Genomic DNA, 23,760 nt, shown 5'->3' with positions numbered 1-23,760 from the left:
CACGTGCCAGGCCCAGAAGGCTGTGCCTGCTCTCACCAATCCCTAAAAGGAGTCACTGTGAACTGACACTTCACCTATAAATTGTGGAGTCTTATGAATCCTTTCACCAACCAACCCTTTAAACCAATTACTTAGTACATATATGTAAAAGGCATAAATTTTATTAATTGAAACACAAGAAATAAAACCTCTCTAATGAAATTTTCTAAGAATCCAGGTATTTTCCTGGGAAAACAAGTCTTTAATCTCTTCAGGTTTTGGTTCTCTGATGCAAACAGTCATTCTGATAATTACTTTCTATACAACACAACTGCCTGGGAGAAATACAATGCAAGCCAAATAAGTGATACTAAAAATTTCTAGTAAAGATGGAAGAAGAGTAAAAAGAAACAAGTGAATTCAATTCTTACAGTTCAATTAACCAAATATATACCAAAAGTAGTATCATTTCAACATGCAACCATAAGAAATTGTTAATGAAAGCTGGGCACAGTGGTGCACACCTGTAATCCCAGCGATTTAGGAGGCAAGGGAATTGCAAGTTCAAGGTCAGCTTCAAAAACTGAGTGAGGACTGTCTCAAAATAAAAAATAAAAATGGTTGAGGATGTAGTTCAGTGGTAGAGTGCCCCCAGATTCAATCCCAGGTGGGAGGAAGGGAGGAAGGGAGTAGGGGAGGGACGATTTGTCAGCGAGATATTTTACACCGAATCCCTGAAATGTAGAGTATATTTTTATTCTTTCAGCTCATGTCAATTCATACTAGCCAAATTTACCTTCTCAAAAACCAACAAGACTAATATGATGGGCAGTGTAGCTATAATCACTGATCTGTTTAGTAAGTTTGAGCAGCAATAAGCTATATTGTTTCAGAAAATGCTGGTCTGGCTTCCCCTTTGCTGCTATGAAATGGTCTCTTTCTTCTAAGAGGCAACACTGACATCTTAATGTATCCCCCTTTCTGTTCTAGAGTCATCAGGTCCTCGGATGTTTCCTGTTTTTCCACTTTCCTCTTTCCTGGCAACATGCTATTCTCTGATCCATGTCAGCTCTGTCCCAAACATTTTATTTGGAAGAAAGGTGTCATGGCCATGTCCTTCAGTGCCATTTTGTTCAGGATGTCCAAATCCACCCAATAACTTACTTAGTGTTAAAACATGGAAGTGGGTTGTAACAAATACCCAATCTTCCATTGCCCTTTTGCAGATTTCATGCTACCCCAGGAAAGGGCTGTGAATACAATGCCAATCATGATTTTTCTGCCTCAAGTTAAAAATCAATAGACAAGGGTGATTAAATTTCAGACATATCAATTTCTGTGAAATAAAATAATCTGCTTCTGGCCACATCGATTTCTTCATGTTAACCTTCATGAAAGTTCGATACCTGTGTTAACATGCCCAACACATCTCTACCTGGTCTGAAGGCCACATGTCTGCCGTGACCACAGGCCTGCTCCGGGACTGTAAGCCTCTTGGGTGTAGAAAGTCTGATGATAAAACCATGGCACAGCTATTATAGGGTCTTTGAAGGTGAATTTTCTGATAAAGTTGCAAGCATTTGCTGCACGCACCTTGTCTACACCTTAAAGGTTCTCCTTCTGTCCAAATGCTCAGAAGCCACCAAGGCTGATGCAGTAGTTTAGCCCTTCATCCTCTGTGTGAGATACAGACCAGAACACTCCCTAGGAGCCTTCCATAAAGATATAGCTATGAGGTTTCTTTCAGAATGAAATACCTGGTTAACAATACAGGACATTCCTTGCAGGCCTTTCTACTAAGTAAATGTGTTTCAAGGTTATATTTAAACCACAGAAGCAAGAAAAAAAGCAAGAAGCCAGGTACAGTGGTGCATACCTGTAATCCCAGTGGCTTGGGATGCTAAGACAGGAGGATAGCAAATTGGAGGCTAGCCTAAGCAACTTAGCAATGCCCTTAGCAACTCAGCAAGACCCTGACTCAAAATAAAAATAAAAAAGACTGGAGATGTGGCTCTGTGGTTAAGTGCCCTTGGGTTCCACCTCCATTACAAAAAACAAACAAAAAAGATTTAAAAAAAAAAGCAAAAATAAAAGGTCTATAAGCTTCATATAAAGAAGTCTGTAAAAAGAGACCATCATGTTCAATCTGAACGTGAGTAGATACTAACGTATTTTTCCATCCTAAATCAGTCTCCTTTTAAAACCATTTGAGGGCTACAGTTGTACCTCAGTGGAAGAGCGCCTGCCTAGCATGTGTGAGGACCTGGGTTCAATTCTCAGCACCACGTATAAAAAAAATAAAATTCATTAATAACTAAAAATATTTTTTAAAAAATAACCATTTGAACAGTCTATTAATACTGCAATTGTACAGGGCAACAGAAAATTATATGTTATTTTAGTCTTAAATTGAAATTCTACCAATCCCATATTTTTTCTTAAAATAGTAGAGGCATTTAGGTTAAAAAGTAACAAGTTCACTAATTTAGAAAGAAAACAGGACCTATGTGAGCTTCCTGGTTAGCACATACCCCTGTGCTCTGAAGAGGAACACACCAGTGCAAGGCATCAGTGAACAGGGGTTTATTCAACGCCCCGTCAGAGTAAACTGTTTCCTAAAGTCAGGGGGTTACCCACTGGCACCTCACTTTCAGACATGTGCCGTCAGCTGGTGCCTGGCCTTTCTTTCCACAAGCGTCCACAGCTGGCTCTCCTCCCAACCCAGTGTTCACTCCCTCTGTAGGTGTTATGCCTTCAGGCTTCCCCACACCTGAGGCAAGCTCCAGGGAAGCACTCTACACCTGCTGAAGACCAGGGGTCTCCCCTACAGACCTAAAGCTCTAAAGCCAAGGACATTAAAGGGATCTGTCTATGGGCTGGATGTGGAATGGTTCCCAAAGGTCCATGTGTTAAAAGGCTGGTCCAGGGTGGTGCTACTAGGAGGTACTGTGGACCTTCAGGAAGAGGGGACTACAGGGAAGGCCTTAGGTCAATATGGGTATGCCCTTGAAGGGAACTGTGTGTCCCCATCTCTTCCTGTTGCTCTCCCTGCATCCTGGCTCATAAGTGAGTGCTTTGTTCTCCTACAGACTCCTGCCATGTCACACTGCCACACCAGAGACCCAAAGCAATAGGGCCAACTTCAGACTAGAACCACCAAAACAAACTTTTACTCTGTGTAAGTTGCCTGCTTCAGAAGTTTCATTACAGTGCTGGAGTGATACAGATCCTTTCTATCTCCAGGACCTAGCACTATGTTTGGTATATGTCAAGTATTCAACTGTTTCTAAAGAGCTAATCCTATCTGGAGTTATGCAAACACTACCAAAGTAACACTTTGTAGAACATCATTTTCTTATTTTGCAAGTAGCAGGGTCTATTCTAATTGCTTTGTTTTTTTTTGTGTCCTTTAAAGAACTAAAAATAAAAAATGGGGTTGGGGTGAACAAATCAATACCATTATATGAATAAAATATGATTCAGCTAATATTTTCCTAAGAAAATTTATAATTAAAACTATAGTCAGTCACATATTAAGCAAATAAAGCTTACAAGGAAAGACATTTCTGGAACTTGGGAAGTACCTGATAAATAAAAACTCGTTCATCTTGTTTTGTACATATCCTTAAACTTAACCTACATTGCATTTAGAATGATGCCTGGAAAACATACTTACCCTGACATCAGTAGCATCTCCATGCCTGATAATACTGGCCCAGGTGGCTGGCTCACTATTGCTTTCAAAATAATGAAAGACCTTCAATACTCGCTCCATGGCACCAGGGGAACGTTCCATGCCAGGACCTAGGTGGGTCTTAGCACTTGAGTGTGGTGTGTGATTCAAGTTGGGGTCAAGGTAAGCAGCTGCCATTATTTTGCTGGATGCTAGGTATCTGTCATATTCTGTTAAGAGAAAAAAATTTTTTCAAATTATTGAAATCATATTGTAAAATCAAACCACAATATGAAGCACTGGTATTTAAAGTATCAACACCGCCTTTATGCCATGTACAAACAGAGAAACAACATGTATCCCATTTGTTTACAATACAAAATAAATAAATAAATAAAAATAAAGTATCAACACCATTCTTTATTCTCTCTCCATGATGTATCATGCAGAAGAAACTTGAGGAGAACAGGGACTTAACCTGCCCAAATAATCACTGTGTCTCCATGCCCAAGGCAGGACCTGACTGACATCAATATAACACAAACTTGTTGAGAATTCATCAGAAGTGCAGGACTCCTGTTTAAGCCATGTAGAAAATTCACTGTGCCATCTATGGGCAATGTAACTTAACATCTCTTCCCTTTCACTTCTACAGTCTTGAATTTTGTGGGAAAATCTCACAACAAAAGCCAGATTTGTTAATTTGCTGCCCACTTTTGAGAACTTTCCCCTAAGAAAAAAGTTCTTTCTTCATACAAAAACTCAATGAGTAGACTCTAGTCATACTAAGCACTGGCAACTAAAAGTCCTAGAATCAAAACAAGGCCCTCTGGCTTAGTGAAGTCAGGTTAAGACTCAGACACAGAACAACTGAAAACAAAAACAAAACAGCATAAGTGACTGCATTATTTCAATAACTCACAATGAGATTAGACTGAAAATATGGATTTAAAAAAAGATGATGTTTTTGGGCTTGAGACAGAGATAATCTGTGGCAGCCAGGACAACAGAGTGACAGAGATGGAGCCACAATCTGATTCCTGACAACTGCCTCTTCCCACAGGCAGTTCAGGGTTTGAGAACCAGAAGGATCCAGGAAAGGCAGCTACTGGGAAAGAAGTCAGCAGGGCCTTGGGCAGCAAGGGGCTGGCATGCTAGAGAACTCGGCCTTTGCCTGCGCTGCCACTAGAGACATTCTGCTACAGCAGCTCCTGCTAAGACACCTACTTACAACCTGACGCCACCTATGTATGAGGACATTCACTGCAGGATGGCCCAGGAGAGTAAGTAAATGAACTATGGCACATTCCCATAAGGAAACACCATGAATCTGCAGGGAAGAAGCAAGGGAGGAGACAGGAAGATCCCTATAAGTAATTAAATATGATTTCCAAGATACATACTAAGTTCAAAATCCAAAGCATAAGGAGAATTACAGTGTACCTTTTGTATAAAACAAAAAGGGCACTTCTGCACACACCTGGGTACACCCTTCCAACTGCTAGCACCACAGAGAAGGGACGAACAGCATGGCTAGCAAACGAGGCCTGATTCTGAAACTGACACTGCCCAACAGGAGAACATGTAGCCTTCACAAGTGCACATCAAGTCTATGCTAAGACCGCCCATGTGCTGGGTCAAAGAGCAAGATGCAGTAAGTATCAAAGGACTAACACCATCAGAGTGTGTGCTGTGCCTTAGCAGTAAGCCAGACTATAGGTGCAGGACAGCGAAGAATTCAAGTAACCCGTTACTCAAAGGGGAACTCAAGTATTCTGAATTTAAAGACAGAGTGAAATTAAATATCAACCACGGGTATAGACACAGCTGTGCTTAGGTGAAAATCCATAGTTAAATGCATATATTTGAGTTGGGGTTTTTTGTTTGTTTGGTTGGGTTTTTTTTTGGAACTGGGGATTGAACTCAGGGGCACTCAATCCCACTGAGTCACATCCCCAGCCCTAGTTTGTATTTTATTTAGAGACAGGGTCTCACTGAGATGCTTAGCGCCTCTCTTTTGCTGACGCTGGCTTTGAACTTGGGATCCTCCTGCCTCAGCCTCCTGAGCTGCTGGGATTACAAATGTGTGCCACCACGCCTGGCTAAATACATACATTAGAAAACACTGAAAATAATTCCTGAAGTCTGCATATCCTATAATATATAAGAAACAAAAAATCAAGTTATTTCTTTTGTAAGAATAAAATTGATATGCCTCTAGTAAGGCACATCAAGATAAGACTAGCACTATCAAGAATGAAAAAAAATAATGAGGAGGCAAATAAGAAGATAGCTGGGAAATAATTAATAAAATTGAGAATAAAAATTGATATGCAGAGTCAATGCAATCTGGCAACTTCAATATTTACAGTAGGACAATTCATAGTCACCACGGAACAACTCCAGAGGCCCTTCAACAGATGAAAAAAATCGAGAAAATGTAGGTATATACAATGAAGTTCTACTCAGCCATGAAGAAGAATGAAATCATGGCATTTGCTAGTAAATCAATGCAAATGGAGAAAGTTGTGCTAAGTGAAATAAGACAGGCCTAGAAAATAAAGGGTCAAATGTTTTCTCTCATATGTGGAAGCTGGAGCAAAATAAGGGAAAGAAGGTTGGGGTGGGGGTGTCAATATCACAAAGATAAAGGGAAGATCAGTGGAGCAGGAGGCAGCGACAGAGAGGGAGGAAGAAGGATGGGAAAGGGGAGGAAATGCAGAACGAATTTAACAAAATCCCATTATGTGCATATACAAATATACCACAGGAAATCTTCCCTTCATGTATATGTAGAAAGTATCAATCAAATAAATAAATGAGCAAAAAGATGAGTCGAGGAAGGAAATGGGGTAGGGAGAGGAATCGGAAAGGGGTGGAACAGGAAATGAAATAAAATTCCATACACTTATGATTTTGTCAAAATGAACTGTACTGGGGCTGGGGCTGTGGCTCAGTGGCAGAGCACTTGCCTAGCATGTGTGAGGCACTGGGTTCAATTCTCAGCACCACATATAAATAAATGAATAAAATAAAGGTCTATCAACATCTAAAAAATATTTTTAAAAAATGAACTGTACTACTCAAATTTTAAAAAAGAAAATTAGATAAGACATTTGACTATTAATATATTTTAATATTCTTAATAAGAGACTATCAATAACTTCATGCCAATAAGCTTTAAAATTTTAGATGGAAGGCACAATCCTTGCAAAATACAACTCAGGAAAACTGAGAAAATAAACATAAAATTTAGTAGCATACTACTAAAAAACCCATCCATAATTAAAAGTTCTTCCCAGATAGGAAAATTTGCATTCTTCCAATAAATAAATGGAAAAATTATGCTAACCTTACAGAAAAATTCAACAAATATGGAATATTTCCAAACTAGTTTGATGAGACCATTGGTATCAAAACCTGACAAGGACAGTACAAAAAAGGATATCAGTTGGTATGTCCTAAAATGAAACATTTTAACAAACTATTAGCAAATGTAATCCAGCGATATTTAAAAAGAGTACATCATGAACAAAATGAGTTTATTTCAGGAATGCAAGGGTGGTTATGCATTCAAAAGCAAACTGCAATTCATCAGTTTCAGAAAGGGGAACAGTCACAGTTATCCTGAGTACAGGCAGGAAAAGCACTTGATACAATTTACCAACCACTCTTCATAAAGGCTCTTAGTAAACTAAAAATAGGAATGAGTTCCCTTAACCTTGTGAAGAGTATCTCCAAGAAATTTATTAAAAACCAGTGGGGTACAGGGGAGGAAGGACAGTAGAGTGAAACAGTGCATATATGACTGCATGACTAATGTGATCTGCAATATGCATAATCAGAGAAATGAGAGATTATATTCTATGTATGATCTATCAAAATGTATAAATGCTTTCTATTGTCATGTACAACTAATCAGAACAAGTAAAATCAAAAAACTTTTTTTTTTAAAGTCAGTGGGAAAAACTTCCCCTTCCTAGACTAAAAAATAAGACAAGGATGCTCATGATAACCACTTCTAAGAAACCTTGCCTTGGAAGTCATTGCCAAGTACCACAGGTAGAGAAAAAGAACACAAGGTGAAGAGGAAAAAATAAAGTTATCGTTATTCACAGACCACATGGTTACCTATGAAGAAAATCTAAAATAATCTACAAATAAACTTCTGGAACGAACAGACAAGGCTGCTAGACCATCAAGGAAACCACTTGTGATCACACTGACTTCCTCTTTTGGCAGTAATTTGGCACTGAGCTTCAGGCCTTAGGGATGTATTCAGATGTGTCATATTTTTGGTCTAACCTCCCCCTGACTTGCTCAATATTATTTGTACTGCTCTTCTGTTGCTAGTGTATCAGTTCCTCTGACCACAATTTTTGGGGGTGGGGATATGGTCTCACTGTGTTGCCCAGACTGGTCTTGAGCTCCGGGGTTCAAGCATACTCCAGTCTCAAGCCTCCGGAGTAGCTGGGTGGACAGACATGTGCCTGACTTCTCTGGACATTTCTTTTTTTCCTTCTTTTGGGTGGCTCTTGGTATTGAATCCAGGGGTGCTCTACCATTGAGCTACATCCCCAGCCCTTTTTGAGACAGGGTCTGGCTAAGTTGCCCAGACAAGCTTCAAACTTGTGAATCTCCTGCCTCAGTTTATGGTTTGGATGTGAGGTGTCCCCCAAAAGTTCATGTGTGAGATAATGCAAGAAAGTTTGGAGGAGAAATAATTGGGTTCTAGCCTTAACCTAATCAGTGAATTAATCCCTGATGGGATTAACTGAGGGTTAACTGGAGGCAGGTGAGGCGTGGCTGGAATAAGTGATTCACTGGGGGCGTGGCTATGGGGTATATATATTGTATCTGGAGAATGCAGTCCCTGTCCCCTCTCCTCTCTCTCCCCCTTCTCCCCTCCTCTCCCTTATCCCTCTCCCTCCCTCTGTCTCTGCTTTCTGCTCATCCTGTGAGCTGTTTCCCTCTGCTGTTCTTCCGCTATGATGTTCCACCTCACCTTGAGCCCTGAGGAATGGAGCCTGTTGTTTATGGATTGAGACCCCCCGAAACCAGGAGCTGCTAAATAAACTTTTCCTCCCCTAAAATTGTTCTGGTCAGGTCTTTTAGTCCCAGCAGTGAAAAGCTGACTAAAACAGAAATTGGTACCCAGAAGTGGGGTCATTGCTATGGCTAACCTGATCATGTGGTTCAGAAGCTTTTTGGAATTGGTGGGAGGAATGTTTAGATGTTTAGCAGTGCAAGCTGGAAATGCTTTAGGTTGCTGAAAGCGGAGCTTAATGGCGGATTCTGGTGGGAGCTCAGAAGACCAGAATGCCAATAGCACTCTGGATAGTGAAGACAGGGCTCAAGAGGGTTTAGAGGAAAAGGAGGACACTACTGGTAACTGGACTAGAGGCCACTCATCTTATGCCCTGGCTGAGAAGAAGTCTGGATTTTGCCCCTGTCCTGAAACTTTCTGTGAGGCTGATTTTAGAAGAGATGGACTTCTTCATCCGGCAGAAGAAATGTCTAGGCAGCATAGCATTCAGGCAGTGGCTTGGATATTGCTGATGGTTTTTAGTCAAGTTTATTGTGATATTCAGGAGCAGAAATATTTGAAAAACTTAAATTTGAAAGTCTGGAAGGGCTAAGGAAGTTGCAATTGTTAAAGACATTACTGCCACTACAGAAATGCTAAGGACTTTGTCCAGAGACAATTAGAAAGATGGCTTGAGAGCACCTCAGGAGCTGGCAAGACCACACCCATCTGAAACTCAAGGGAGTGAAAGTGAAAATTCTTTTGAGAAGAGACCAACGGGGCACCCTTCTAGCACAAGGGAGCCTAGGAAGTTTTTTCAAAATGCTCAGTTACCCAGGCACTCTGAGGCTGCTGCAGCCAGGGTCCCTGGAGGCTTGGCTACTCTTCAAGGCCATGGCAGACCTTGGCGTGAACCTCGTGCTGCTGGTTCTGCAGGAAAGCAGGATGCTGGATTTAGGGGGTCAGGGAGGCTACCACCAAGGTTTCAGAGGAAGGCCTGGGAGGTCAGGCAAAGTGCAGCAGGGTCAGAGTGAGAAGTCAATGTGGTGATGTGAGGAGGAAGCTGAAGCCGCAGTGGAGACCCCGAGATTAAGAAATGCCAGATGGGACATCGACCTAGGAAAGCCGCGGGAGTAGAGCAGAGACAAGCCAACAGGAAGGTCACTTGGGCTGCAAACAAGGCCATAGGGGCAGAGCTACAGGACTTGTTTGCCCGGCTGGATTTCGGTCTTGCTTTCATCTTATTCCTTCTTTCTATGCCTCTAATTTTGTGAATGGAAATGTTTACTCTGTACCATTATATATTGGATACTTAATTCCTTTAATTTTACAGAAGCTCCCAATAGGAGATTGTCTTGCACCTCAGAGAAGACTTTGGACTTGAACTTGAGCAATCTCGGAACTGCTGGGACCATGGGAACTCCTGGAAAAGGACTAAATGCATTTTGCTTCGTCAGATGAGTGTGGGCTTTGCGGGGCCAGGGGCAGAATGTTATGGTTTGAATGTGATGTCCCCCAAAACCCATGTGTGAGACAATGCAAGAAGGCTCGAAGGAAAAATGACTGGGTTACAGCTTTAACCTAATCAGTGATTTATTCCCTGATAGGATTAACTCAGTGGTAACTGGGGGCAGGTGGGTGTGGCTGGAGGAAGTGGTTCATTGGGGGCATTGGGGGTGTGGCTATGGGGTATATATTTTGTATCTGGACAGTGGAGTCTCTCTGCTTTCTGATCATCCTATGAGCTGTTTCCTGCTGCCACACACTTCCGCCATGATGTTCTGCCTTACCTTGAGCCCTGAGGAATGGAGCCTGTGTTGTCTATGGATTGAGACTTCTGAAACTATGAGCCCCTAAATAAACCTTTTCCTCCTAAAATTGTTCTGGTTGGATCTTTTAGTCACAGAAGTGAAAAAAAGCTGACTAAAACACTCAGCTCTCAAATAGTTTTTTGAACTTTGAGATGCAATATTTTAATTTTACTTATCTATTTTATTTATCTAATTTATCTATTTATATGTACTATTTTACTATGTCTTAGAGCCTCATCCCCACCACTCCCCGCCCCTTTTAAATTTCTCATCGAGACATGTTCTCGCTCAATTGATGAGGCTAGCTTTGAACTTGGGATCCTCCTGCCTCAGTCTCCTGAGCCAGGACTATAGCCACCAAAACCTTTTTAAAAGATAAGCCTGTTACAATGTTATCAGAGTGTAGCAGTTCTCCATGACAGAATATGACTCTGTTTTACAGTTGAATGCTTTATTTGATTGTCAAAATCCTATTTGGACCATGCATTCTCAAATGGACACTTCTGTCACCAAGCCTTCCGCACCTCCCTCCAGGTAGTTCTGGGCTTAATTCTTTTAACCACTCCACTCCCAGGCCCCCTAGGTGGCACTCAAGTCTCTTTGTGTGTCCTTCTGCCGACCTAGAGGACCAAGACTCTGACCTGGGGTGCTTGGTAGGGTGTGTTCCAGGAATGGCCAGTCATGAAAGGAGAAGTCCTGAGCTGCCTTCTCTACACTGCCTGGTCTCTCTCCACCCTTGATGGCGTCTTCGTCTCACTCATGTGGTGCTGCCTTTGTTCTGACCCACAGCTAGAACTGCAGACCCAGGGCTGCTGCTCTCCGAGTGTGAAGACTGTGAAGAAGGATGGGGCTCACCCACACACAGAGGTGCTCCCACAGGGGTCCCTGCTATCACCGCAGCCCACCTGCATCTGTGCCCACTCTCTAACAGCTTCTCAAGATGTTTCCGTCAGAGGTATCTCCTACTTTTGCACACTACCGAATATTGTTCTCAAATGGAAAGACTTTAAAACCCAAAACTGTTTTTACATGGTTTAGACAGGTAAAACTATTAGTGTGTGATAAAGGACCAGTTTTTTCTTCATTTCAAACATGCCACAGACCAATACTTTTGTAAAATATGATGAAAAGGAATTTCTAGAAAGATGAGGTTAAAAACACACACATAAAAACCAAGCACAAAATTTCTAGTACTAGGATTAGTAAACATAAAACTGCTGTGAAACTAGGGAAAGGTATCAAGATGCTCAGTTAGTTCCCACCCTCACTTTGTCCCAGATGGTTTACAGCTCCAGCAACACACTGGTCTGCAGACCAACCCTGGCTCGGGCACCACCAGCTCTGACTTCACATCCAGGCTGCCTGGTTATGCCACAGTGCCAGAGCTCACCCGCTTCCTGAGTGGCTAAGCAGATGGTTATCAGCGAGCTGCTGAGCTGTCCACACCTCTAGGTTGACCCTTTAGTTAAAAGGAAACACCACAGGGTGCTTGAAAGAGGGAGGACAGCTCAGTCAAGCCATGAGGTAGACTTCAAGGCTCAGTCCACGTTTGGCTCCGAATGCCAAGGACAGCACTTCAGAAGGGAGAAGAGCACCAGGACCCTAGCCAGCACCTGCTCCACAGGTCCCTCCTCCCTGCACTGCTGACTCCAGGTTGGGGTATGCCCAGCTACCCCAACCCTTTGGCAGAACCTGAGCTGCCTGCTGAAAGCAGCGAAGGGAAGGGAGTGTGCAGGAAGAAAGGCAGCTGGGGTCAGAACACAGGAGAATGAGGAAAGGTGTGCAAATGGACACAGCTGAGCAAAATAACACACAGCAATAACTTATCTAATTAAGTGTAGGCCACAAATGAATCTTAAAGCGTTCTTAAGATTCTGGGTAATATTCCCACAGTGAATACTTAACCAGATTGATATAAAATTTGTCCTCCCTAATAAACCCAAAGCATGGGTTTAATTTTCTCATAAAAAGTTTAACCTGAATGCCCTAAATTCCTTGTACTGATTTTATTTGCCAAAAGCTGACGCTGAATTACTTAAATGCTTCCTGTCACAATATCAATGTGTGACAGTTTCTATTTTCCAAGTTCCCTTCTTCCACTGACTCTGATACTCTCCCTACCAAGGGGAGAGCCCTGCATTCCTTTGTACCGAGTCTGGCTAGGCTTCTGACTTTAGCTAAGGGACTTCCTAGCCTGCTCCTAAACAGTGATACCAAAATAAAAAACACAAGCAGGTGATCTTGGTTTTCTTGGAACCCAGTCACCATGCTCTAAGGAAATTCGAGCATCCTAAGAAGAACTGAGGCCCACAATTCACGCCTGGGTTGCATTCCACTGAGGTCGGCATCAACCTACCAGCCATGGAGAGTGCCATCTTGACCAAGGACCTCTGGGTCTTGGTGGGTCTCCAGATAACAACATGTGGAGGGAGACCAGCTGTCCCTCTTGAGCCTGAGACTGAGCCCTGTCCAGACTACATACCTGAAAAAAAAATAAAGTAAGTAGTTCTTGTCACTGTAAGCCACGTGGTGTTGGGAAGACTTGTTACACAGCAACAACAACTGGTACTGCATGTATCTGAAGTAGTGCTCACTGTGCACAGCAGTGTAGAGTCTCACAAGGACTCAGCACAAGTATGTGAACAGAACCGCCCTCGCCCCACCTTGCCTGTGAGCTGAGATGTGGACTGCACATCTTTTTCATGCCTCAGCCAACTGCTGGGCTCCTATTTAAGTGTGGATCAGACTCCAATACCTCCATCACCTGCTGGTGTCCTGCCATGAAGTGTCTCTGAGAGGTCCTCTTACACAACTTGCTCTGTCATATCCCTTGGGAACCACTCTACCCTTTCTGTCATGTGGCTTTCTTTAGCCATGTCTAGAGGTTCACCTTAAAGTTCCTCTGGCTGCTTACCTAGAGGTTCTAAAAAGCAAACTCAATGTTCCCACATAGCCATTCAACTAAAATCCTGCAGCTATTTGCACACTGTAGTAAAAGGTCCTGCCACACTGCACACTTATTACTCTTACTGCCAGGATGCAAATTTCACCATTTGCATGCTTCCGCCACATTTCTTCCAAAACCAAGAAACTGCATGATCATAGTCTCCAGCACTAATGGCTTATTCAAAGCTAACCGACAGGCTGTAAGGGTTGCAATATCACTGTCCACTAGCTGAAACTAAAAAAGGTTGTGTTTGCTAGTTCATAACACAACTTCACACAAACCTAGGTCCAGTCCTTTTTCATTAAATTATCATCTTCGAATCTTCTAACCACACCCAATTTCACTTACTGTGTTATTGCTTTTTATTTCCATTCTACATTTCATTTTTGTTGGACAGCTCCCTCTTTGGATTACCCATTTTTATAAAATGTCACATGGCTGTCCATATCCAAGTGAAATAGATGAATAACTAATGTGAAAAAAGTGATGCAGCGGTCCATGTGCATAGTTACTCATATGGCCATCTGTAGACTGAGTCTGTACTCCATGTAACAGGAATTTTAACCACTCTTTTAACAAACCCATAGTAATTAAAATTTGTGCATCGTAAATCTTGTTAAAAGTAGGGTAACCTGTGTAACAATGTTCTGTCCTCACAAAAAAGATTTTTGGAAATATTAGGTAATATGACAAGTTGCATAGTTCTATACTTACTTTAAATATCAATATAAAAATTTTAATGTCATGATAATGTTCAACAATTATCTTTAATATCAGATTTTAATTAACTTCTAAAATCTCTCATTAACATTGGAACCTCAAAAGTAATTGGTGGGGGGGATGGTTCCCTCATGGTGTCAATGCAGAAATGACTACAGAAAGAATTGCTGGCTTTGCAAAATGACCCACCCCCTGGGATGGTTTTAAATGAAGAGTGTTCAAAATTCAATTATGTAAGAAGACCACCAGGTAACAAAATGGTGGTATCATGATGATACTTGTTGATGCTGCCGTTATCCTCCTACCAGAAGATAGTCCTACTGAGAAAATGAGCACTTTGAACTTTAACCTTTGACTGGAAGTGACCTATAAGTAACGAAGACATCTTTCTTTTACTGCATTTTAACTCGTGTGTATTCTGGGCGCATGTTAATCACTGGGTCAGTCCGTGCAACTGACATGCTTTTATTAGTCATACAGGTGTCAGGAAATGTTAAATTTAATTCCCACTGGCTCAGTTTGCTGCCAATATTCTGCTGCCCACACACAATTTTACAACTCAGATTGTCAGTCTGCAAACATCCTAGCCAGCCATTGGTCCGCTCGTCAGCCTGCAAACATTCTCGGCAGTCACTGGTTCAGATTGTCATCGTGTGAACATTCTCGTCAGTCAATGGTCCGTTATTATTAGCCTGCGAAATTGGACTACTTAAGAACAGCTCCATCACCATTCTCTCTCTGTCCCTCGCTCTCGCTCTTGCATGTTCTCTCTCTCTCTTACCCTGCGGGCGAAAAAATCTCACGCGTGAGTTCCTGCATCTATTGTGTTTTTCCTGGGTACTTTGAATTCCATTTTTTATTTTTACCTTTTTAAGCTTTTGGAAAAGTTCCAAAAGTTCAAGTATTGTGCAATAACAATGACGTCCCTGGTGGTTTTGGAACATTCATTGCTGGCAATGGACGTTGTAACAGGAAAAGTTTTCATTAACTCCTGATGCTCAATGATTAATGTGTGATAGGGCCTATGAAATAAACTTTTATCAGTTATAGTGGGATTACAAAAGAAGTGAGGGATCCAACATTACTTTGAAAGTCACCCCAACTCTATGTATATGGATTCTATGCACTGTGATCCTAAGGTAAAGATGCATGACTTAACATGCATCTTTAAAGGACTGTAATGAAAGATCACTGCGTATTTATTTGTTTATATCTGCTGTCAAATTGTTCTGACAGGGAAGGTTTTCAAGCAACATTGGCAGAGAGGTGCAACATGTTATCCTTATGGTGAAAGTAAATTCATTTGTTGTATATAGTTCTTCAACCTCTGAAGTAAAGGCATGAGTAATATAGGGTGTGAGTGGCTTAATCAAGGCTTTATTTTGGAAGTAAGAAAAATGGCAGTGATGATGCTGCAGTATATCATTCGGATTTGTTATTTGTACATTAAAGATTTTTTCCAAGTAGATTACACTCTGTTGTTTCCTGCTAGCCATCAGCACGAGCCCTTCTGTGTAAACACTGTTTCATTTATTTATGTTTGGAAGTCCGTGAACATTTTTATTTGCAGTTTTGTTGCTTCTGTTACATTTTAAGTCATGTTTGAATGTTATAGTACTTTAATCGGAACTTTCTGTCAAGTTTTTCTTGTAAAATTTCTTCACCTGTAAGTATCATCGTGTTCTTCAATCCTGTACCCTAAAATAAGAATTAAAATAAGAAATATATTTTTGACAGAGGCTTAATGTTTTAACAAGAGTGTGGACATTTTTATTTTAAAATTTAGGCAAAAGTACATAATCAAATGGCATGTTTGCTTATTTGTCTCATACAACCATATAGATTTCCTGGAGAATTTTGTTTTGTTTTCTTGTTGTTGAAAAGACTTTGCTTACAGCTAAATAAAGCTTTCCTATTAAAAAAAAAAAAAAAAAAAAAAAAAAAAACTTTTGAAAGTTTCCACATTCCATGTAAGTTAATATACTACAACTAGGTTCTCTTTTTTAAAAGTGATTAATGTATTTTATAAATTACCTTTTCACATATGCAAAATCAGTTTCTATTACAATGTTATTTTGACTAATGCCTATTACACTGTTTTTGAAATACCTGGTGTTGAATTTATTAATCAATTTGGGCTTTAAAATAAAAGCCAGTTGGCTGAAAGGTCTGAAATATGTACCCCAGGAAAACCATTCAATCAATAATTGGTAAATAATATTTTAAAAATTGTGTGGTAGATGGCATTTTGTAGCTTTATATATGTTATTAATTAAGGGCATATAATTTTACATTTCAAAAGTATAATTGCTGAAATCAGGGATGGGTAGACTTCAAAAATCTGTCTGCTGTAGAAACAACTTGAAAAAAGTTTTAAAACATGGCCAGTCACCAAATTGTGGAGACTGTTTATACTACTTGTTAGCAACTACAACTTTAAAAAATCATAAACATTTTTATTCTGTTTAATTAACTAGATATATATAAGTTCTCACAGTGATCACTATCAATTTTATCAGTTACCCTGTTTAACCTAGATTAAAAAAAAATCGAATTATGTTTAGTTTTTAATGTCTTTTAACATAAAAGTTGTAGCTATAAATTATGTATTTTTGTATTTTACATAAGTGTTCTAAACTACTGATTAACTTGATTTTCTTTCTGGGGAGCTACCAGGAAATCTTTTTCCATAGTGCTGATCTTCTTATTAAAATCCTTTTATAAAGAAATGAACTGTGACATTTACTCACCAAAGGAATCAATATGCTAGGTCAAAGATTAATAATGCTACATTATATATTAGTAGGTCTTATATAGCCTCAGTTGAGTTTTTTAACAGAGTTTTAAAATACCTCTCCATATAGATATCATAAAATAAAGTAAATGAAGCAAAGGAAAGTCAAAGAAAACCAAATGATTTTGGTACATTTTAAGTCTTAAAGAGAAGAAAATAAGATGAAATATTCTAAAATATAGAGCACCAATCATTCAGAATTCATAACCAGGTTAATAATTGTACTCCCTTGAATTTTGGGGCCACTGAAAATTCCTTTGCACTTAGATTTAACTATTTTATATGTCAGTTACATTATTAAAAGTCATAAGACATTTATCTGAGTCACTGCTTTTTCAAGGGCAAGTAATGGTTTTGCAATAAGAAAAATTTTTTTCTCTGTAAAGTGTTGTTTAAAGACAATGGGAATACCTAAAAATGTGCATAAGACTATGCTAAAACCCTCTTCCCTCCATGGGGTTTTAGGCCTGCAGAATTACACTTTCATACTTAAAAAAAAATTGTATTCTTTACTTCCTTATTTATTTACTTAAGGTCATTCTTGTTTGCCTAATTTTTATTAAGGCAGTGATACATTCAGTTCCTTTTTATGCATACTTAGATCATGAACTTGGTACCCTTTCAAAAAAATTTGGTCAAGTAGGAATTAATGCCATAGTTTTACAAAGAAAGATTGTTTTCAATTTTTTAAGGGAAATTTTTAAAAATAAATTTTGTGGCTGGGAAGAATTAATATTCACTTCTAAAGAAGTTGTAATATGTAATTCTTCCTTTAAGCCTATAGAGAAATTAGCATTTTTATCCCAGAAAAGTGTGGAAAATAGCTTTTATATAGTCAAAAGTTCAACTGGAAAAAGATCTTAATCTTTCTTCTTTTGGTTAGGTACATATATTTGTTATAAAGTAACTAGAGTAGTTTATTACGTCTTTCCTTCTGAATTTTAAATATATGCAAATACATACGTACATATACATATGTATGTACATATATATCTATATATGTCATTAGAAATTTGCAGTAGGTAATTCCTTTACATTGTAAAACAGGTATCTAGTGACTGCTTAATTGTTCCCAGATTGCAACAAAAACGAATTGACAAATAATGGAAATGAATAGTGACATGAAAATGGTATGTAACTACATATTGTTTCTGGTAATCAAGTCTTATTTAAAAAAAAAAAAAGCCTATTATTTGAGAAATTAGATATTTAAAATCTGTTAAAACTTCTTCCTAAAACTAGAAGAAGAGGTACTGCATGTTCAAAATTTTTTTTAATAAAGAATTTGGTGTCACTAGTTAAAAAAAGTAATTGGTGAAGCCAGGAGTGGTGGCAAATGCTTGTAATCCCAGCAAGTCCAGAGGTGGAGGCAAGAGGATTGCATATTGAAGACCTGCCTCGCAATTTAGCAAGACACTGTGTCAAAATACAGAATAAAAAGGACTGAGGATGTAGCTCAGTGGAAAAGTGCTCCTGGTACTAAATTCCCAGTACCTCCCCACAAAAAAGTAACTGGTGAATAATTTGGGGGGATTTTTAAAAAATCTTAACAAAATCAGGATGACAAAAAACCAAATTCAAATGTCCTGAATTACTCATAGCCCTGCTGATATTCCTACCTATTTAAATATATTTGTTCTTTATAAAATCCAATAAAAGCCAGGCCCTGGTGGCGCATGGCTGTAATCCCAGCAGCTTGAGAGGCTGAAGCAGGAGGATCTCAAGTTCAACAAAAGTGAGGTGCTAAGAGCCAGCCTCAACAAAAGTGAGGTGCTAAGGAACTCAGTGAGACCCAGTTGCTAAATAAAATACAAAACAGGGCTAGGGATGTGACTCAGTGATCTGGTGCCCCTGAGTTCAATCCCCAGTACCCCCCCTCCCCAAAAATTCCAATAAAGTACTGAAAAAATATATTTAAAAATAAAGTATCTTTATCTACATGTATATATTTAAACCCAGTCACACAAACAGCTTACATTACTAAGTAAGCAAAGATTATGAATGATAACAAAAACAATTGTTAAAAAGACTTGATACACCTCAACTAGCTTTGGCAGTCCACTGATGGACCATGAAGTCCTGTGATCTATTCCCTTATCTTATAAAAGGAGGAAACCTAGGAATAATTAGAAATAATTGCTTTTATATATCTAATTAACTCGGCTTCTAAAACAAGTGTTGAAGAGATCTCCCTTGGGATCCAGATGTAGGACTGATCCTTTATTAATAAAGTAATTCAGTAACTCCCCACATTAGACATTTCTAAGACTACAAACTCTTCTCAATTTTTAGACTTGAAAAAGACCAAAAAAACAAAACAAAACAAAAAAACCAAAAACATTAGAATCATGAAGGCCCTCTGTGCCTTACTCCCAATAGCTGCGTTACAGAGACCCCCTGCACACTCAGAGCCCTCCATAGGGCTTGGAGCTGACATCTAAACCCATCTACCCCCAGTCCTTGGGGGCTGTTGAGCTTCAGCACACGGAGAAAACAGACAGACACCCTTAATTAACAATTGGAAAGGAGAGGGCAGGAGAGATAGCTCAGTGGTTGGGCACTTGCCTAGCATACAAGAGGCCCTGGGCTCCATCCCCAGCACCAAAATGAAAACAAAGAGGAAAGAAAGCATGATTGCCCAGAGACCAGTCACTTGGGCCTGAAGCCCAGGGAGAAGCACCGACCAGGGGCACTACACAGCGGCACATCCTCCAGCTCCTTATTTCTGCCATTAGCTCATCCAATGGAGTCAGGGGACTAACAGCCAGTTTCCTACCGAAGACTCGGGTGTCAGATATCCCAGAGCATGTTCCCTTCACCTTGTTGGCTTGGGCTACTAGACTGAAATGGCACCCAGTTCCTTTGCCCTCCTCTTCCCTGACAATCTGCCAAACTCCAGGACCCTGGGATTATACCAGGGAATCCAAACTGTGCTGGACCACAAAGCCAAGTCTTGCTTTCCCTTTTACACTCAATACACGAACATCATTCACCACAACATGCTCGGACTAAGCTTAGGCCCCAATAATTAGCCAAAAATAGGTATTTCCAAGAGCCTCAAAGACACTCAGGGGATCTGAGATGTAAGATAAACACTGTAGCCAACACTTTCTCTCATGCAGCTCCACAGACACCAGTGCACGGTCCATTCAAATTCACTCTGGATACTGGCATTCCCCATTCAGATCCATTAAGTGCACATTGTTAAAAATCAGATCTCATATGCAATATATCTGTGTCTTCTCAATACATAACCACGAGATTATTCTTTGTGTGATCAGATGACCTTCCCCTGCATAGTAAATCAAAATGAACTCTCACTATTTGCCCTTCATTTTTAAGAGCTCACTACGTGGAAATGTGCTGGAAAGGTGTAAAGAACTGGTATTACAGCAGTGTTCCGCTCTGGCTAGGAGGTCCTGGTCAAGAATCAGGACTCCACACCTTCCCAGGTCATTCAGATAAATGCCAGCTGAGGAGAAGCATGGATGGCAGTGTGACTGGGAGGTGCCTGGGCAGTGCAAAGGCTGGTGGGGTACACCTGTACAACCATGCTGCCAGTACTCACTGCACTCCTCCCTACAGGTGGGGGAGTACAGTGGGCCTCCACATCCCAGGGCTTGGCACTTACAGACTCAACCAACTGCAGAAGGAAACATCCAAGGGAAAAATTCAGTGTCTGTCCTAGACGTGTATAGACCTTAACTTTGTGTCAGTGTCCCAAACAAGACACCACTGACACTGTCATGGAAATCCGTAAGCCACGGTCACATGTGGCTTATGCATAAAGAGTATACCCTGTCCTCGAGGGATCTGAGCACCCCAGGTGGTATTCAAGGGGCCAAATGTCACTATACCTGGCCTATACAAGCTGAAGGACAGTGTCCCTAGTCACCCTCTGAGGCTCACCCCACGTGGTCTCCCCTAGGCAGCTCCCCTTCTTCTACCCCCGTGCACTCCACGCTACCAGTCTGCATCTACACTTGACTTCCTCCATCCACATCGGCTGGCTGTGTCACACCTCCAAATCCCGCTCCCACAACGTGGCCACCTTAAGCCCATTTTCTATACTGAAGGAAGTCTGAAAACTGACCCTAGGTGTCCACTACATGTAGAAACAGGTGAAAGGAAGAAGAAATTAAGAAGTCACAGACAGCAGCTTAGGAGATGAACCAAGAGACTGCGGAGAAACCAACCCAGGAGTGCTTCCAGGAGAGAGTAATGGTCAGAGCATCCCTGGTCTAAACATGTGGTGATAGGAGGTCCTGGTGATAGAGACTGCAGATTCCATGAAGTCACACCAGGAAGGAGTCTGCTGAGAGGGCTTGAGAGAGAACAACTAGTGCAGGTGGACCAGGGGTGCTCCTAGGGCTTGGCTGAGAAGAGAAGCCCTAGGAGCCCACCTACAGAGGCATACAGCTCACTACTGGCCCCCTGGCTGGCACTGGATGGCCATACAGGCACACAGTATGAAAACCAGACTGGGTGGTTGTACAGATGCTCACCAAAATGGCTCATTAAAATACTACTTTACACAAAGACACAATACACCCAACCTCTCTTAAAGAAGACAAAAGGGAGGCAGGTATTGCAGTGCTAAACACATGCGCGCAAGCGCGCGCGCGTGCACACAGCCTTTTACTGAATATTGAGAATATATTAGGTACCTGAGATTTGTAAAATACATTATCTCATTTAATCTTGTCCTCAGGAGCAAACCTTAACCCTATTTTATAGTAAAGGAAGACAGAGACTCAAAAATGCGGAAGGAACACAGTCTGAACTGACCACAGTACAAACAAGTGGAAACCTGCATCCTACACAGATGCTACTTTCAGGCCCTGGACCACAAGCAGCCAGTGACTACCCCAGAAACAGGGGAGCAGGCAGAGGGAAACCAACCATGCCCAGGCTCCTGGCAGGAGGAAATCTGGGCTACAGGGTAGACAGGGCAACCCTGAGAGCTGGGTGACTGAAGACAGGGAGGGCAGGACAACCCTAATCTGCTGGGAGTTCCACAACTATCCAGGGAGCTCCTGTGGGCATCTGGGATTTGAGTTCACCAATTCCTTAAATTAGTCTCGTCTAGTGGTCCAACAAGTAACTTCTAAGTATTTAACAGCCATTGTTCACCATCTTAACATCTTAGTGTCTCTCTCTCTTCCTGTGTATGTATAGGTGTGTGTGTGTGTGTGTGTACACACACATACATAGCACTTGAAAGAACTCAGATGTTTTAATTTCAAGAAACATTTCCATCATCCTCTCATCTGTTTCTAAGGATTTAAACCTCTGTTGCTAAGCAGATGCGTTACCTCATTAATTATTCAAATGTAAGACTCTACTGTGTGGGGTCCCTGGGAATGCAGCAATCAGCAGGATGGACGGGTCCCTTGCCTCACAGGAGTGCACTTCCCTGAGGGACTGCAGAGTATGCCAGAGGTGGCAGGCACTGAAGAGAGAAAGCAGAGTGGGTGGTCTGCATGTGAGGGCAGATGAGGCTCCCTTTTAAACAGGGTGGTCAAAGAACACATATTAGGGCTTCTGTGAGTCACTGTCCCCACCAGGACCCAAGTCACTAAGAACAGTGCTGCCTGATGCAATGTGGGGACAAGAAGCATCAATTGGGGCATGCAGCCCAACTCCCTAAGATCATATCTGAAGAAACAACCTATTCAAGTGAAAGAGGAAAAGGCTGGGGAATTACCAGTCTCCTCCCAGAGCCAGCAGCCAGACAAGGGACAGAGCAGAGGTGAAGAAGTGTTAATGTCCACTGCACTGTATAGGTGTGTGAGGGCACTTGTGCCCATAAGTCCTACACAGCAGTCAGGAGCAAAGGCCCACCTGCAGAGAACCAGAATGCACCGCAGGCTTCCCACAGCAGAGGAGGGACCCAGGGCCAAGCACTCCTTCTCACTGAGCTATTTTTTTAAGGAAAGTGGATTCAAAGTGACCTGTAAGTGCAGATGGTTTCTGATGGGCCTTTCACTCCATGCCCGTAGGCAGTCAGGAAGAGGCTCGCACCCTCATCACCTGCCTGCCGTGCTGCCCTGCCCCCATCAGGGGTCTCTGCCACTTGTCCCACCTGGAGCCCTCTTCCTCCAGACGGCCCAGGCCAGTGCCTCATTTCCTTCAGGTCTTCTATGAGTGACACTCACAATGCAGTCTGCCAGACAGCCTCCAGAAGACTGCCATGGGGCAAGAGCCTCACTGTGACTCTCGGCACCTACCACTCCTTCTTGATAGCTTACTGTTCTTATCATTCGCTGTGCTCCTCACTGGAAGACAAACTTCACCAGGGAGTAGGAGCTCTCACTCACTGGCATCTGCCAAGTTCTGACAGCAGTCTTGGTATACACAAAGTGCTCTCTGAACACTTGTGGAATGAATGGCATCCAAAGAGAAGTATCTGAGAGTAATTGAAACTCATGCAAAAATTACACAAAGCAGACAATTCCATCGTGAGCTACGGTTTCTCCATTTGGATGTGTATAGCATAATGATGAAGTCAGACTTCCGCTGTTCAGAACCTAACTCTGCCTTTATGAACTACGCAATCACTGCCAAGTCTCTCAACCTCTCAGCGTCGCAACAGTCTGATCTGCAAAACTGGAACACTGAGGAATTCCTGCTTCAGGGGCTTCATGTGATGCTCAGAGCATGTAGCATCTGCAAGGTTTCAGTTGATAGGAGGATGGGTAACACAGACCAGGGAGTGGATGTAACCAGCAGGGACACAAGTTGAAGAACTCAAGAAGTGTGCTGGAGGTAGAATCCAGGATGAAAATATGTGCTCATGGAAGAAGGGCC

General features: G+C 41.4%; 1 protein-coding gene across 18 annotated transcripts in view; it reads right to left on the bottom strand.

Moving 5' to 3' along the window:
- Nucleotides 1-23,760, bottom strand: part of Ptk2 (protein tyrosine kinase 2) — a 252,489-nt gene that overhangs the window by 156,304 nt on the left and 72,425 nt on the right. For 16 of the 18 annotated variants that reach the window (XM_047525728.1, XM_047525608.1, XM_047525598.1 and 13 more), the window contains one exon: nt 3,656-3,882. In XM_047525728.1, coding sequence (XP_047381684.1) covers nt 3,656-3,882 — 227 coding nt within the window. Of the gene's footprint in view, nt 1-3,655; nt 3,883-12,845; nt 12,972-23,760 lie in introns of those variants that run through there. The other 2 variants (XM_047525648.1, XM_047525738.1) reach the window with 2 other exon arrangements.

Source organism: Sciurus carolinensis, chromosome 1, assembly GCF_902686445.1.
Source record: "Sciurus carolinensis chromosome 1, mSciCar1.2, whole genome shotgun sequence".
Taxonomy (NCBI): Eukaryota; Metazoa; Chordata; class Mammalia; order Rodentia; family Sciuridae; genus Sciurus; species Sciurus carolinensis.
Note: the sequence above shows the minus strand (reverse complement) of the source record. Positions and strands in the feature narration are given on the sequence as shown.